We start from the raw sequence: 18,158 nt of genomic DNA, 5'->3' as shown, positions 1-18,158 counted from the left end.
TCAAAACAGCATGGTATTGGCAGAAAAAATAGACAATCAGACAAATGGAACAGAATAGAAAGCCCAGAAATAAAACCACATATATATGGCCAAGTAATTTTCGATAAAGGAGCCAACAACACACAATGGAGAAAAGAAAGCCTCTTCAACAAATGGTGCTGGGAAAACTGGAAAGCCACATGCAAAAGAATGAAACTTGACTACAGTTTGTCCCCTTGTACTAAAATTAATTCAAAAGGGATCAAAGACCTAAATATAAGACCTGAAACAATAAAGTACATAGAAGAAAACATAAGTACTAAACTCATAGACCTTGGTTTTAAAGAGCATTTTATGAATTTGACTCCAAAGGCAAGAGAAGTGAAGGCAAAAATAAATGAATGGGACTACATCAGACTAAAAAGTTTTTGCTCAGCAAGAGAAACTGACAACAAAATAAACAGACAGCCAACTAAATGGGAAATGATATTTTCAAACAACAGCTCAGATAAGGGCCTAATATCCAGAATATACAAAGAACTCATAAAACTCAACAACAAACAAACAATCCAATAAAAAAATGGGAAGAGGACATGAACAGACACTTCTCCCAGGAAGAAATACAAATGGCCAACAGATATATGAGAAGATGCTCATTTTCATTAGTTATTAGAGAAATGCAAATCGAAAGTACAATGAGATACCACTTCACACCTGTTAGATTAGCTATTATCAACAAGACAGGTAATAGCAAATGTTGGAGAGGCTGTGGAGAAAAAGGAACCCTCATTCACTGTTGGTGGGAATGTAAAGTAGTACAACCATTATGGAAGAAAGTATGGTGGTTCCTCAAAAAACTGAAAATAGAACTACCTTATGACCCAGCAATCCCTCTACTGGGTATATACCCCTAAAAGTCAGAGACACTGATATGTAAAGACAGATGTTCATTGAAGCATTGTTCACAGTGGCCAAGACATGGAAACAACCAAAAAGCCCTTCAATAGATGACTGGATAAAGAAGATGTGGCACATATACACTATGGAATACTACTCAGCCATAACAAATGATGACATCGGATCATTTACAACAAAATGGTTGGATCTTGATAACATACAGAGTGAAATAAGTAAATCATAAAAAACTAAGAACTGCATGATTCCATACATAGGTGGGACATAAAAATGAGACTAAGAGACATGGACAAGAGTGTGGTGGTTGGGGGGGGGGGGGGAGAGGGAGGGAGAGGGAAAGGGGCACAAAGAAAACTAGATAGAAGGTGATGGAGGACATTCTGACTTTGGGTGATGGGTATGCAACATAATTGAATGACAAGATAACCTGGAGATGTTTTCTTTGAACATATGTACCCTGAATTATTGATGTCACCCCATGAAAATAAAAATTTATTTAAAAAAATCAATCTTTGATATTTATCATGTGCCAGGGGCCCCTGAAATGAAGTGCTTCTTTATTAGAATACATAGATTGATGACTTGATATTAAACAATGGATTGGACTTTCTATCTACAAGTTTAGTAGCTTAAAAAGAAACTTTACCTTTCTTTTTCTTTTTTTTTTATTATTAGACAGTCTGCGTTAATGCTGTTCTGGAGAAGGTAAAGGAAATTTTCCAAGAAGAGGAATCCATAAGGCAAGACAGAGAGGAGAGCGAGAATCTTAGAAAAGCCTTTTCTGAGCCTGTGCTTTCTGAGCTTATGTTTCCTGAAGGTGAAATCAAAGCAAAACCTTACAGGTCGTTACCGGAGAAGCCAGACAGTATTTCAGCTGTTCCTGCTAATAAGCTGAATAATAGGATCCAGGTTTTACATTCTGTGTTTGACCAATCAACTGAAATAAATGAATAAGCAAATCTGAACATAACTATTACTGAACTTATGAGTTATCTAATAACATTTCACCTGAAAAAACTAGGAAACTAGTTTTCATATATTGACTGCTCTGCTGTTAAAAAAGGGTGAGGAAAAATGACTAAAATATTACTCAAGTATAGTATTTAAGTGGTAGAGAAAATGAGTCATGATGTAGAATATATGTCTGACTACCTGATATTTTTTAATGAACAAGAAAATGTACCCTTTGGTGGGGTAGACTTTATGCTGTGAACTATATTTATTATGTAGCTGAATTTATAATACATTTGTTATGTTTTTTATTAAAGACTTGTTTTGAATATCTTTCTAATTATTTTTCTGGGAGAAAAACCTTCTCTATCAGAATGCTATAAATCTTTTCAGAGATTTTTTTCAAAAGATATTTGTTTTCTGTCTATATGCTGCACAGTTTGAGTCTGCCTATTATCCCTTCTTTTATAACTCATCTGTAGAGTATGAAGGCTTGGCAATAAATAGATGTCATACATTTATAAAACAGAATATTTACAAATCTGATGAGAGGATTTCTGTATATGAGGACAGGACATGATATTTCTTATTTCCAGATTTAGAGCAATCCATCTAAAACCAGAAGAAGTCAAGTCCATGTTGCTCACGGTGGCACTGGCTCCTGAGGGAAAGGTGTCTGCAGCTGGCCCTGTAAAACAGATCCGGGGCTTTGCCTGCAGGGGGGGCTTTGGTTTCTTCCATGCACTTAGAATTCTGGCCACATGTTAAGACCTGATTGGTCATTAGAAGACTAGCACCTTATATAAGAGGCTGGGATGTGCCCACCCCAGGGATGCTGTATTTCCTATACCTGGTGAGCAGCTGCTGCCATAAACGGAACTTATGCAAAGCCCAAGCCTGGCTCTTTAGTTGTAGTCTGAGAAATGAGTAGCAAGTAGTGTATTACTTCATGCTACCCATATTCCAACAGAATAGGAAATGAAATAATATGTAGCAGAGACTTAGGATATTTATTCACTTATTATTTTTACAGTAACCAAGGGAAAGAGTCCAGGTGGGTTCCTTAGAATGTTAGGTTTAGAGCCTTGAATCAATCCTATGCCACTAAAAAAATTACTGTGTTTTGAGACTAGGTTCCGATCTTAAAAACCAGTTTTTCTCACTCCGAATTCATATTCTGCTCATCCTAGGTCTCTCTGGCTTCACTTATTCTTATATTGCATGTGCTGCCAAGTTTCAGATGACTAGTACTGAGAGCATTACATTACAGTGTGGGCAGAGGGCAACCAGAACAGCGCTAGTAAAAATAACGGCATTGTTATCAACTCAGCAGAAAGGACTCTGAGGAACAACACAACGTCCTGTATTTCTCTCTGTAACATTTACATGAAACCTTTAGTTGTACTGACATGCACAAAGTTCTCTAAATAGAAAATGAAACCCTTTATGTGAAAATTTCATATAGACATTCAATGCACTTTGGCTCACTAATAGGAGACTTCATATTGCCCATGGCTGGGCAGCAGCTCTGTGTGTCTTCCTACTTTGAGACTGTCTCGACCAGAGAGAAACAGCCAGTATTTGGTTTTGATGTCTAGGACATTGATAAGTTTCTTGTTTTTAATTTCTGCATGTAAACTTACCTCATTTCTGGAGGCAATTTTAAAGTGTAAAAAGTCTGCTATATATATATTTGGAAAGGCTAAAGTTAAGATTTAAGCATTACAATGTATATAAGTTTTACCTTAAAAAAGTAGTAATAACAATCAAATAAAGGTGGGGAATGTGTGGTGGTATCAATGAAACAAGAATGGAAGAATGCTGAAATTGGTCAAGTTGGTTGATGGGAGTTTATTATACTATTCTATTTACTTTGTATATATTAAACTTTTCCATGATAAAATCTGCTACATCAAATAGGGGTTTCCCCCCTAATGTTTTTCATAGATCTTATTTTATACCTTTTCTTCCATTTTAGTTACTTCAAATTACTTCCATCCTTCTTAAAATGCACATACCAGACCTATAACCTATAGGTTCCAATCAATCCAAAGGAGGCTGAAATATAGTCTGTAGATCTTGGTGATAATCCTCACATCATACTCAGGATGTGTGCTTTTGATCCTCTCAGATTTATATTACTTTTAAAGATAAGGAATGTGTCTATGTTGAAAATATTAATCACATTTAGTATTGAAGCAAGATTATTTTAAAAACATACACATTTTTCATTGCCATATAATTTTATCAGGAAGGACTCTTAATTACTTTGAATTCTCCAGTGGCATAAAAATCAGAGTCACACTTAAAAGGTTCATTAGAAAGAGTCACATAAATATTCCCGTTGTCCACTGTCACTGTATGAATCCTTTGCTTTATTCCTTTGGAACACCACTTGGGTTTTGCTGATGGATCTTTAGGGTTTATAGACTGATACAGTCCTTCTCCTGTTGCCAAAGTAATTTTGTATTTATGCCAGGGGCAAACTATACACGGCTGTCCATCAAACTCCTGGGGAAGAAAATAATTGGTTTAATAGTCTGACATTTCCAATGCTCACAATATACCTCAGGCTCAGAACTGAATCTATTGCAGAAGAACCAAGTTAAACAATAAGCTAGCTTTTCTTTTTTCCTCCTGTTTAAAAATTAATCAGCATAAGGCAGAATCTAATCTTAGCAGTCATCAAATTCCTTTTGCTGCTGCTGAAAAACCCAGTGTGTTGGAGCTCTGCTTTTAAAAAAGGGTGAGGAAAAATGACTAAAATATTACTCAAGTATAGTATTTAAGTGGTAGAGAAAATGAGTCTTGATGTAGAATATATGTCTGACTACCTGATATTTTTTAATGAACAAGAAAATGTACCCTTTGGTGGGGTAGACTTTATGCTGTGAACTATATTTATTATGTAGCTGTATTTATAATACATTTATGTTCTGTTTTTTATTAAAGACTTGTTTTGAATATCTTTCTAATTATTTTTCTGGGAGAAAAACCTTCTCTATCAGAATGCTATAAATCTTTTCAGAGATTTTTTTCAAAAGATATTTGTTTTCTGCCTATATGCTGCACAGTTTGAGTCTGCCTATTATCCCTTCTTTTATAACTCATCTGTAGAGTATGAAGGCTTGGCAATAAATAGATGTCATACATTTATAAAACAGAATATTTACAAATCTGATGAGAAGATTTCTGTATATGAGGACAGGACATGATATTTCTTATTTCCAGATTTAGAGCAATCCATCTAAAACCAGAAGAAGTCAAGTCCATGTTGCTCACGGTGGCACTGGCTCCTGAGGGAAAGGTGTCTGCAGCTGGCCCTGTAAAACAGATCCGGGGCTTTGCCTGCAGGGGGGGCTTTGGTTTCTTCCATGCACTTAGAATTCTGGCCACGTGTTAAGACCTGATTGGTCATTAGAAGACTAGCACCTTATATAAGACGCTGGGACGTGCCCACCCCAGGGATGCTGTATTTCCTATACCTGGTGAGCAGCTGCTGCCATAAACGGTACTTATGCAAAGCCCAAGCCATGTTACTGCAGCTGTGCTGTTATCTATTAGATGTTGGTGTCACTTCCTTGACAGAAATGAGGCAATGGCTTCAGGTGTTTCTAAAGGAATTTTCACTAGCTGCTGGTAAACTTCAGATATAAATCAAGAGAGGTTACTAAAGGCATGAGTGTATATATTAATTAAAAAATGATTGATTTATGATCCAAAGTAGTCAATTCTCAAAATTTTTAAACTATATTAAAGCAGTGCCTCTCAAATTTTAAAGAGTACAGGAATCACCAACATCTTGCTTAAATTCAGATCTTATTTAAGTTCAGTAGGCCTAGGTTAGGTGCAAGATCCTCCATTTCCAAGAGACTCCCAGGTGACACCAGTATTTCTGGTCTGTGGACCACACTCTCAGGAGCAAGGTCTTACAGCTCTCATGGTCTGAAACTACAGGAAATTCTTCCATATTTATCATCATCAGGTGGTTACATTTTTTTTACACACCAGAAGTGCTAGAATTCTGACACTGTATCCCCAGAGAACTTATAGCAAACATTCACATTTTCACAATTCATAAATTAATATTTATAATTTAAATCCACGTCCTTTAACATGAGGGCAGTTGGGGAACTAGGTAGATATAAAGTGTAGAGAGAATAGAACAATAAGTTTAAGGTTTAACTTTGTGCCAGAGAAAGAGAATATCAGTTTAATGAAGTAGAAAAGCAAGAAATAAGGTAGCTAGTTTGGAATGCAAGGAAGTAAGACAGTTTTCCTATTCCTCTCTCAGTTAAGCCTTCAAAGTGTGTTTTCTTTCTCAAAAGAATATATTTTTATTACACTATAAAAGTAATATATACTCAGTGGAAAAAGTTCAAACTATGCATACGTATATAAAGTAAGAAACCGCCTGACCAGGCGGTGGCGCAGTGGATAGAGCGTCCAACTGGGATGCAGAGGACCCAGGTTCGAGACCCCAAGGTAGCCAGCTTGAGCATGGGCTCATCTGGTTTGAGCAAAAGCTCACCAGCTTCAACCCAAGCTCACTGGCTTGAGCAAGGGGTTACTCAGTCTGCTGAAGACCCACGGTCAAGGCACATATGAGAAAGCAATCAATGAACAACTAAGGTGTTGCAATGTGCAACGAAAAACTAATGATTGATGCTTCTCATCTCTCCGTTCCTGTCTGTCTATCCCTCTCTCTCACTCTCTCTGTCTCTGTAAATAAATAAAATAAAAACATTTAAAAAAAATTTTTATAAAGTAAGAAACCACTATTTTTTATTTAAAAAATGAGATTGCATTAGAGCTATTATTCTTTGACTTACTTTTTTTTTTCACTCAAAAATATATTGTTGGCTCTGACCAGTTGCTCAGTGGATAAAGCATCAGCTTGGCATATGGATGTACCAGGTTCACTTCCAGGTCAGGGCACACAGGAGAAGCGAACATCTGCTTTTCCCACTACCCTTTCCCCCTTCTCTTCCTCTTCCCTTCCCACAACCAGTGGTTCGATGGGTTCGGGCATGACTCCAAGCACTGAGGATAGCTTGGCTGGTTCAAGTGCATCAGCCTGAGGTGCTAAAAATTGCTCAGTACTCAAGCATCGGCCCCAGAAGGGGTTGCTGGGTGGATCCCAGTGGGGTAAATGTGGGAGTCTGCCTCACTATTTCCCCTCCTCTCACAAAAAAAAAATAAATTTTTTTTTAAAGAAATTGTTGATGCCCTCCCATACCAGCATATATATAGATCTGCCTCACTAATTTAATGGTTGCACAGTATTCCTTAGCATGGCTATTCATAATTTATTTACTGTTTCCTATTGTTAAACATTGAGGTTGCCGTCAAATTTTATTACAATAAAGAAGGCTACAATGACCCTTTTGTATATAAGTTCTTAAACATTTGTGCAATATATCTGTAGAGTAGATATCTCAGATTATAACTGCCAGGTCAGAAGACACATTTATCTGTAAAATGGTCCCCAACCCCCAGGCCACAGACCGGTACCGCAGAGAAAGAATAAATAACTTACATTATTTCTGTTTTATTTATATTTAAGTCTGAACAATGTTTTATTTTTTAAAAATGACCAGATTCCCTGTGTTACATCCGTCTAAGACTCACTCTTGACGCTTGTCTCGTAAGTTCGACAATTATATAATATTTTAAAATACCACAGTTTTTACGCTGGTCACATAATTTTATTTTGTGCATTTATCTGTCCCACCCTAAAGGCTGGTCCGTGAAAATATTTTCTGACATTAAACTGGTCCGTGGCCCAAAAAAGGTTGAGGACTACTGCTTTACATTGTAGGGCTGTGAATTCTTAGAATAGTAAAAATTAAACTAGAAGCATTAAAATACAGTCCAAACCCAAATGTAAATTATTTTTGAATACAGAATGAAATAACAATACAAATAGGAAACATTTGAGTTTTTCAGAATAGATTCAATTTCACATACCTCTATTTCTCCCAAATGTAAAGGGCCTCCTGAGTCTGAAAAGGAATATTACATCTAGTCACTAAAACTGAAAATTTTAGTTTTGTGGGTAGTAGACAAATACAAGATTTACAAATGAAAAAATATCTTACGGTAACAGCGAATATCCATAGCATGATACTCTCCTTTGTGGTAGAAAATGACCACTTCTCTATCATCGATAACAGCTGTTATTCTTCCAGATTTTTTAATGTCATCTACTCTGCCAGCATAGACAGAAGAATAATCCTTCATTTCATGATCTTGTTCAGAGCCATTATGATCCATGCTAGTTGAACCTAAATAAATAAATAAGAAACTTGCAAGTGGCTATAACTTAAAGATAAGTATATTGTAAGAGAAGTCTGATTTTTCTGAGATTGACGGAAGCATTTTTTGTGTAGCTATATAAAATAAAAACATTTCTAAATACTAGATTATAGTTAGTCATAATTTTAAATTAGAGATTGTTAAAGCTTGCAAAATTAGGGAGGACTCTGCACTTTGAGGCTGGACTTATATTAGATTCATTTCAGTGTGTAAGGTGGATATTTCCTATCTCCTAAGACACAGAGACTGAAGTTTCACTATCCTTTTATTCCTGGTCAAACTCAATGCTAAACATTTGATTATTATTCTGCTGCTGAAGGTAGGTTCCTCTTACACTCTGAACAGTCTTGGACTGTAAGTTGAAGTGGCTCACTTTTTTTTCTTTTATTATGCATTGGTTTCAGATGCATAGCTCAGTGGTTAGATAATCATATAATTTACATAGTGTCCTCCTGATATTTTCAGTATCCCTACTGGCACCATACATAGTTTTCACATTACTGACCATATTCCCCATGTTTTACTTATTTCCCAACTATTTGTAACTACCAATGTGTGCTTCTTTTTCTCTTCATCTCCTTTACCCCATGCCCGAACCCACCCCTCGTCCCCCTGGCAACCATCGGCTCTCTCCCATAGATGAGTCTGTTTCAATTTTGTTTCTTATTTCTTTAGATTCCATATGTGAGTGAAAGCATATGATACTGTGTTCTCTGACTGACATATCTCTGAGCTTAATACCCTCTAGGTCTATCCACGCTGTCACAAATGGTTAAGATTTCATTCTTTGTTATGGCTAACATTCCATCGTATATGTGAACTACAGCTCTTTTATGCACTTGTCTACTGATGGGCACCTGGGTTGTGTCCATATCTTGGCTATTGTAAATAATGCTGTAATGGACATAGGGGTGCATATATTCTTTTGAGTTAGTGTTTTGGGTTTCTTTAGATGAACCCCAGAGGTGGAATCACTGGGTCCGCTCTCTTGGTTCTGCCTGGCTTGGACAGCCAGCTTTTACAGATCAACCAGACTACTATTCTAGCAGAAGTGGATAGGTGTGAATGGACACCTTTCACTTTCTTAAATCAGAAATTGTCATTACTTTCTTCTGCCTCATTTGGGCATTCAAATGGATGATGTGTCCACTTAATTTATAGCAGTATATAAACTCATGTTTCTAAACAAAGATTTAGTAGAGATTTGCAGGAATTCTAAATATAATTTTTCTCAGCACAGATATTCAGCCTACTTCTTTGAAAGAACCCTTTCAAAGAGACCTTCTATATACTTTAAGAACATAGTCTACAGGCCCTCTGGTAGTTTCTCTAAATATTTATTTAACCCTGCATGGCTTCCTGTAAGTTTAAAAATGTTAGTAGGAAAAGAGCATTGGCTCATTTAGCTATTTTTTTTAAATTGAGGTACCTATATAATAAACATATAACATTTTATTAGTTTAAGGTACATAACATAATAATTTGATATTTGTATGTATTATGAAATGATCATGCAGTATGTCTAGTTAACATCCATCAGTATACAGTTATAGAATCTTTTCTTATGATGAGATCTTTTAAGATTTACTATCTTAGCCTGACCAGGCGGTGGCACAGTGGATAAAGCGTTGGACTGGGATGTGGAAGGACCCAGGTTCGAGACCCCGAGGTCGCCAGCTTGAGCGTGGGCTCATCTGGCTTGAGCAAAAGCTCACCAGCTTGGACCCAGGGTCGCTGGCTCCAGCAAGGGGTTACTCAGTCTGCTGAAGGCCCGCAGTCAAGGCACATATGAGAAAACAATCAATGAACAACTAAGAAGTCGCAACGCGCAATGAAAAACTAATCATTGATGCTTCTCTTCTGTCTCCATTCCTGTCTGTCTGTCCCTGTCTATCCCTCTGACCCCCTCTCTGTCTCTGTAAAAAAATAAAAAATAAATAAAAAAAGATTTACTATCTTAGCAACTTTCAAATGCTCATTTGAAAAATAAGTTCATAAAACAAATTATTAAGAAGTAAAATCTCTATGTGAATGTGTTAGAAATGAGCTTTAGAAACAATGAACTTATAAACCAGTATTTTGAGGTTCGTTCTGATCCATAAGGAAGATGGATATTAGCTATTACATAAGCCTGAGCTCCAAAACTGAAGTGTAGGATGGTGTATGTGTATATGTGCGTGTGGTTTTTTGTTTGTTTTTTGCATTTTTCTGAAGTGAGAAGTGGGGTGGCAGAGAGACAGATGCCTGCATGCGCCCAACCAGGATCCACCCGGCATGCCCACCAGGGGGCGAAGCTCTGCCCATCTGGGGAGTTGCTCCTTTGCAACCAGAGCCATTCTAGCACCTGAGGCGGAGGCCATGGAGCCATCCTCAGTGCCCAGGTCAACTTTGCTCCAATGGAGCCTTGGCTGCAGGAGGGGAAGAGAGAAATAAAGAGAAAAGAGAGGGGGAAGGGTAGAGAAGCAGACGGGCACTTCCCCTGTGTGCCCTAGCCGGGTGTTCTCTGGCCAGGAATCAAACCCAGGACTTCCACATGCTGGGCTGACACTACCACTGAGCCAACCGGCCAGGGCCATGTGTGTGTTTTGATGGGAAGAAGTAGGAGCTTTGAATTCAAAGCATTACAGAAGTCAAGTTTAGGAAACTTCAGAAATGTCAACTATGTGTGCTGAAGTTAACTTTTTTTGTTTGTTTGTTTGTTTGTTTTTAAATTAATTTTAATGGGGTGACATTGATAAATCAGGGTACATATGTTCAGAGAAAACATCTCTAGGTTAATTTGACATTTGATTATGCAAAGTTAACATTGTTAACCTTTTCTCTAACCTAGTTACTTTTTTTTTTTTTTGTATTTTTCTGAAGTGAGAAGTGGGGTGGCAGAGAGACAGATTCCCGCATGCGCCCAACCAGGATCCACCCGGCATGCCCACCAGGGGGCGATGCTCTGCCCATTGGGACGTTGCTGTGCTGCAACCAGAGCCATTCTAGCACCTGAGGCAGAGGCCATAGAGCCATCCCCAGTGCCCGGGCCAACTTTGCTCCAATTGAGCCCTGGCTGCAGGAGGGGAAGAGAGAGACAGAGAGGAAGGAGAGGGGGAGGGGTGGAGAAGCAGATGGGCACTTCTCCTGTGTGCCCTGGCCGGGAATCAAACCCAGGACTCCTGCACGCCAGGCCGACGCTCTACCGCTGAGCCAACCAGCCAGGGCCCCTAGTTACTTTTTTAAAGGATGATAAAAAACACATGTATTTTTGAAAAATTATTTCACAATAATAAAAGCAAAAATATGAGTTTTTTTTTTAAAGCCTTGATTGTTCAAATTATCCACGGCCACAGAAGGCTGTATACTACATCTCTAAACAGTTTCGAAACTACTCAAAAAGTACAAAAATTTCTCAGGTGGTAAAAATCACCTCCCCAGTGTTGGATATGCAGCCCTTTATCACATTTTGTGACAGAACAGAGAGAAGAGCGATAATGATAAGAAAGAACTAAAGAGAGGGAAACAGGGTGAAGAAAAAGAAAGACATGAAATTGAAACACCTTTAACTGACAAAAGATTAAGATTCAGAATATCGGAACTGCTATAAACCAGAAAGAAAATACCAAATCGTCATAGAAAAACTGGCAAAAGACATAAACATTTCACAGATGAGGAAATCTGAATGGCCACAAATCACATGTAAAGATGTTCTACCTCATTAGTAGGAAAATATAATATGAAAAGCAAAGTCACATATGGGATACTATTTTCTATACAACAGACTGGCAAAAAATTATACCAAGTATTGGTGAGGATATGGAGCAACTGATAGTGATGATATCAATTAGTGCTATCCACAGTTTGGCGTTACCTAGTCAAGTTGAACATATTCATGACTCAATAATCCCACTTTTGGTATATTCTAGACTCTAGAATCTAGAGAAACATTTACAGGTATACCAGGAGTCATGCACAAGAAAGGTTATAATAGCAAAATAGACAGGAAACAATTCAAGATCAACAGTGGAATGGAAAAATTTTATATTCGTTTAGTGGAATATAGCAGCAGTGTGGCTATATCAAGTTGAGTTCGTTTCAAAAGTGTTATTTTAAATGAAAAATTTTTTTTAAAGACTTCAGAGTATGCTTCCATTTTTATCAAGTGCAAAAACAGCCAAAACCAAACTATATTATTCATGGATATATATGTATATAGATTAAATTTATAAAGAAAAGCAAGAGGATAGTAAACAAAATTTCTTAAACATCTCAAAGCATTACATTTAGTATATTTAAAATTATTCTTTTCCCATGTTTAAGTTGTATCCTACCTTACAATAGTGATCCAAATGATTCAAAATCCAAAAGGGGATAAACAGAGAATGTGCCTGTGCGTAGATCGTGAATGGGCTATTTAAGCAACAGAGGAAAGATGTATGGAATACAACCAAATAAAAACAAAAGATAGAAAAACGAAAGAAAAGGATCAAACAAGACACAAAACTAACAGAAAGCAAGATATAAAATGGCAATAGGGAACTCACAAGTATCAATAATTACACTAAATGTAAACGGATTAAACTCACCAATAAAAAGGCACAGAGTAGCAGAATGGATTAAAAAAGAAAATCCAACTGTATGCTGCCTACAGGAAACTCATCTAAGTAACAAGGATAAAAACAAATTCAAAGTGAAAGGCTGGAAAACAATACTCCAAGCAAATAACATTAAAAAAAAAAAAAAAGCAGGTGAATGGGCTATTTAAGAATTTCATACAGCTTATTTCAAAATTTGCTATTAGTGAAGAAATAAACAAATAGTTCTTCTACTTTTCTTTCTCTGGGGAAAAACTAGAAAATACTAGTATCAAGCAAGTAACAAAATACATGAGATGTGGAGTAGCACCTAAAGTTAAATAAGTTCTCTCTGACTCCCAAGTAAATAAGAACCAAATACAATCCTCCTTCAAGTTTTAGTCTCCATGAGGTTTTTGCCTTCAACCAAGAAAAACTGTAGTGAACTTTTGCAGTGGCTGATAAGAAATGAGCAGAAAAAGCTGGTGCTATTGATAAAGGTTTCAGAGAACTATAATTATAGTCTTTCATTTTGCTTTGGAAAGTATTATCTCATCCTTCAAATAATTTTTCCCTCTATGCATCATAAATGGTCCTATTTACACTGCTCACAAAACTTAGGGGATATTTTATAGCTTCACTTTCATTTTGAAATATCCCCTAAGTTTTGTGAGCAGTATATCTGGTGACTATAATTAACACCCATGTTATTTGTAATTAAATATTGTGAGTATCCTGATTGGTCCATTCAGAGAACAGTCAATGTGTTCACCTTAATTACTGTTACTTTGATGCACTATTCATATACTCCCACACATTTCCTCTATTTTGAATCCACTTTAAGATAGCAGAATCTTAACTGAATAAAAAGAAAGTGAAAAATTAAACAGCTTTCCCAGTTTGCCAGCTAGATGAAGAAAACTTCCTTTTGAAAAATTTAGCCATTTAGTTCCACAGTTCACTCTTCAAGCAATATATATATATATATATATATATATATATAGAGAGAGAGAGAGAGAGAGAGATATCTATCTATATATATATATATTGGCTTGTGCCTAAAATTAGGTTTCTAAAGGTGTTAACACCACATAAAATTACAAATTAGCTCAATGGATCCTCAGTCTCTATTAGATACCTTTTCAGCATAGGTAATTCAATAAGATGAAATTTTTAAAAAATTACAAACACAAAATACAGAAGATTGTGCACCTGAAACCTGTATAATTTTGTTAATGAGCATCACTCCAATAAATTCAATAAAAAAGTAAGTTTCTGTAAGACACTAGAGACATGAGACATGAAATTAAAGGTACTTACTTTTTTACTCCTTCTGAGCACTGGCTAAGGTGCTTTTACTAAGTCTGGGACTTGGTCTACTTATTATCAGAATGCATAGCTCCAGGGTGTCACCCTTGCTTTTAGGTTCAGAGAAGAAAAATGCATTAGATAGTAGTTTGTACCACCTCTTTGGATGGCAGAACAAGAGATAAAACTAGCTATCTTTCAGTGAGTGCCAATGTTTGGACTCTGCATATATGAGCTCATTAAAACTCACAAACCCTCCAAACAGTATTATATCTATTTTCCATATGAGGAAAATAGAGTAAAAGGCTCTTTTTATCAAAAGCTTAGCCAGACTCAAAGTACTACTCGAATTCTTCAAGTCCAGATTTTATGAGTCTAAATTTGTGAACACTGGAATATAAATCTTAACATTTCATCTAAGTAGTATCCATGGGCTTATAAAAACACGTGGCCTGCAAGCAAACTATCTTAAAGGAACTAAACCTTTAGCTAAGATCTCTCTTTCTATGGTGTGTGTATCTCACTATATGTATCAGCAAAGATGACGGTCCTGAATTATTTTAAATTTAAGAACGCTAATGTGTAATAGATTTGTGTCAACAAAAGTTTAAAACGTAGAATTTCCCCCAATAATTTAACAGTCACGTAGCCTGGAATCTGCTACTGTCCTCTGGAATATTAGAGGAGTCCACCAGGTGAACTCACCTGGGTTTGAATCCTGCCTCTGTGTGTTCTTGGCAAGTGTCTGTGTCAGCGCTGCAGTGCGCGGCCGGCCACGTGCGGCTCGGGGAAGAACGGACGCTTCGCGCCAGCCCGGCGTCCTGAGCAGGGCCTGGCCGTGGGAAGCGCGCGCCCCGTTCGCTGCCCCCGTTAAGGCCCTCCCGGCTCTGACAGCGCGCGGGCACGGGACTTCGAGCTGTCTGACATTTCAGGAAAGACGCCTGCAGTTGCTGGACGGGGCGGGGCAGTCCAGACGGGGGCTGCCCGCCCGCACGCTCAGAAGAGACCGTGCCTAGGACCGCCGGGACGCCGCCGCCGCCGTGCTCCTGCTGAGCGCACACGCGCTCGGGAAAGCTTGTGCAGAACGCCCGCCCGCCCGCCCCAACAGGCGGGTTCGCGGTGAACCAAGCCGGTGGGCCTTGCTGTGACTGGGCGGGAGCCGCCCCGCGGGTTAACGGTTAACCAACACGAGTCCGAGCCCGGGAGGGCGGCGGTGCTCAGGAAAAGCCGGGCGCAGAGGCCAGAAGACAGAGGCCCTCGCCAGCTCTAGGCGGCCACGAACGCTGCCGACTCCATCGCCGGAAGTCCGAGCCCGGACTCACCGTCCAGCCGGAAGCAGCGGCCTCGCGAGCCCCGCCCCGCGCCCGGCTGCCCAACCGCAGCCCCGCGGCAAGAACAGAACTTACCTTCGAGTCCGTCGCTCCACCGCGCCGAGAGCGGCCCGCCGGCCCCGCGAGATGCTACTGCGTGAGCGAGCCTGGGCTGCGGCCGCGGCGCCGAGCCTCCGCGGGGCGGGCGGAGCCGCCCACGTGACCCCAGGGCTCCCCTTGCGGGAACCCACTTGAAAGCGACCGCGGACCGACCGCACGCTCTTCCAGGACCCAAGCGGCAGTTTCATTAAATCCTGCATTTGACCGGCGTAGGTGGCTTCCATTTATTTTGAAATTTTTGTTGATCTCACCGCATTTATCCAAATTGTAAATGCACCCAGCGATCTCACTTCTAGCAGTTCACCGTATAAAAACATTTGGAAACGTTAGTCACAGTGCATGTAATCCATGTATAAAAATGTTTTATTTCAAGGAAGAGTGAAAATAGCTAACGTGATCAACAGGGGAATGGTTAAATGAGATACAGTGTAGACTTGTGAATTACTTGTAGCCGTAGAATACTTTGTCTTCTTTAGGGAAAAAAAATTTCTCAAGATACAAATATATAGGTAATACACAAGCTTTATCTTTTAAAAATCTTAGTGGTTGCTTGGAGTGATTTTTTTCACTTTTATATTTTGAACTTTGCAACTTTTTCTTTATAATTTTCTTGAAAAAAAAAAAGCACCCATGTATTTGTGTTCAAAACTGGAAGCTAGATGAGTCTGACAGATTTACTTTTTTAAAGTTTCCTTTACTATCTTCTAATTCAGTGATTCTTCACTCTGGTTATGCCTTAGAGTCACCTGGGGTTATTAAAAAGTTCTGATAACCAGGCCTGACCTGTGGGGGCGCAGTGGATAAAGCCTCGACCTGGAATTCTGGGGTGGCGGGTTTGAAACCCTGGGCTTGCCTGTTAGTAAAGGCACATATGGGAATTGATGCTTCCTGCTCCTTCCCCCTTCTCTCTCCCTTTCTCACTCTCTCTAAAAGTAAATAAAATCTAAAAAATAATAAACACACTACAAAAAAAAAAAAAAAAGTCATGATACCCAGAACTGTGAAGTAAAAGTACCGAGAGGGGAAAATGAGAAATATATTTTTTCTAACTTCTCAAGTGATTCCAGTGTGACCTCACTGGAGTCAGAAACCACAATCTATATTTAATATCCTGACATACTGATCTCAGATCCTTAAGTTGCTCATCGGGCCCGGAACTGCTGAAACCTAGGAGCCTTGTCCATTTATCCCAGTATGCCTTATGTAAATGATATTTTTTTCTGTGAGCCAAAACATGTAAAAGATTGAGAAGCCAAGAATAATGGATTTGCCTGCAATGCCATTTTCTTCTCATTTCTGTTCTGCTTAGTATAGGTTAGGGTGATAGTCATTTTTTATGGGATAATTTTCCTTTGACCATTTATTTCACTGATCTAAACTCAAATTAACCTTATAGTTTTAAAGAACTGCTTTACCAAAGTGATAAAGTATATTTAGATTTATTATAATTTACATGATCTGTTAGTAATCCCAAATTATTTTATTGGCACATGAAGTATGTTAGCAGTACTCAGTTGGTGTTGTTGGATGAGTAAATAAGGTTTGCTATTTCTAATGAAAAGTTGTTCTTTTTTTGCTTTGGCATAAACTGGGCATTAAAATAAGATACATCTTAGTTCCACTGACCTTAAATGTGATTTTGAATAAACTGAAGACTTCAGTAGATGTGCATGCATACAATATATACCAGGGGTCCCCAAACTACAGGCCGCATGCAGCCCCCTGATTCCATTTAACTGGCCCCTGCCACACTTCCGGAAGGGGCACCTCTTTCATTGGTGGTCAGTGAGAGGAGCACATTGACCATCTCATTAGCCAAAGCAGGCCCATAGTTCCCATTGAAATACTGGTCAGTTTGTTGATTTAAATTTACTTATTCTTTATTTTAAATATTGTATTTGTTCCTGTTTTGTTTTTTTACTTTAAAATAAGATATGTGCAGTGTGCATAGGGATTTGTTCATAATTTTTTTTTATAGTCCGGCCCTCGAACAATCTGAGGGACAGTGAACTGGCCCCCTGTGTAAAAAGTTTGGTGACCCCTGGTATATACATACAAAGAATGAGAAGAAATGGAAACTTTTTTTACTTAAATCCACCTACAGTATTAATGTGGCTAGTCATGTAATAGTATAAAATGCTTGGAAAGCTGTAGTGAGAGACTGAATAATCTCCATTTCATCACTTCTGAGAGGCAGGTATACAAATACACCCACGTATCCAGCAGCATAGGCATACAGTGAGTTAAAAGCAGGAACCCATTGTCCATTTGAAAGTCATTACAGTTCAGAATAAAATTCATGATTCCTACTTTCCTACTGTGATTTTACTCTCCCACCTCACCCTCCTTTTTCTTCAATAGAACAGTTCCAGGCAGTGTAGGCACAGCTCCCACAGAATTGTACCTGCAGCAAGTTGGAGGCAGTGTCTTCCTCCTTTCCTCTTTTCCTTTCGTACTAGTGGCACCTAGTGGTAGACCTCGGTGTCGGTTTTGTTACTTCCGCTGAAAAGTCCGGTTTTTCTTTTGTGACCTTGCCCCTCAATATCTTTGTCTATAGTTTCATATGTATCTTCTCATCTTTGTGAACCCCGCTCCTCTGCTCTTTACCTCTAGGCAGGCTATTTCAGGACCAAGTCCTTCCTCTCAGAGAGTTTCAAAAACAGCATTCAATCCTAAGCCAAAATCTGTCATGTGAGCTAGG

The 18,158-nt window shown here is 38.5% G+C and overlaps 2 protein-coding genes across 5 annotated transcripts in view; one reads left to right on the top strand and one right to left on the bottom strand.

Moving 5' to 3' along the window:
• Positions 1–2,007, top strand: part of SPATA9 (spermatogenesis associated 9) — a 33,296-nt gene extending 31,289 nt beyond the window's left edge. Inside the window, exon 5 of the mRNA XM_066381871.1 lies at positions 1,570–2,007. Within this exon, the coding sequence (XP_066237968.1) occupies positions 1,570–1,848 (279 nt within the window). The 3' untranslated portion in view covers positions 1,849–2,007. The remainder of the gene's footprint in view (positions 1–1,569) is intronic.
• Positions 1–15,595, bottom strand: part of LOC136403269 (Rieske domain-containing protein) — an 85,791-nt gene extending 70,196 nt beyond the window's left edge. Inside the window, exons 1-4 of one of the 4 annotated variants that reach the window (XM_066381875.1) lie at positions 15,434–15,595; positions 7,947–8,132; positions 7,816–7,850; positions 2,837–4,356 (exon numbers count right to left, since the gene is read on the bottom strand). In XM_066381875.1, the coding sequence (XP_066237972.1) occupies positions 4,093–4,356; positions 7,816–7,850; positions 7,947–8,121 (474 nt within the window). In that variant the 5' untranslated portion in view covers positions 8,122–8,132; positions 15,434–15,595 and the 3' untranslated portion in view covers positions 2,837–4,092. The other 3 variants (XM_066381872.1, XM_066381873.1, XM_066381874.1) reach the window with 3 other exon arrangements.
• Positions 15,596–18,158: the final 2,563 nt, after the last annotated feature.

Source organism: Saccopteryx leptura, chromosome 4 (genome assembly GCF_036850995.1).
Source record: "Saccopteryx leptura isolate mSacLep1 chromosome 4, mSacLep1_pri_phased_curated, whole genome shotgun sequence".
Taxonomy (NCBI): Eukaryota; Metazoa; Chordata; class Mammalia; order Chiroptera; family Emballonuridae; genus Saccopteryx; species Saccopteryx leptura.
This window is presented reverse-complemented; position numbering and strand designations above follow the sequence as displayed.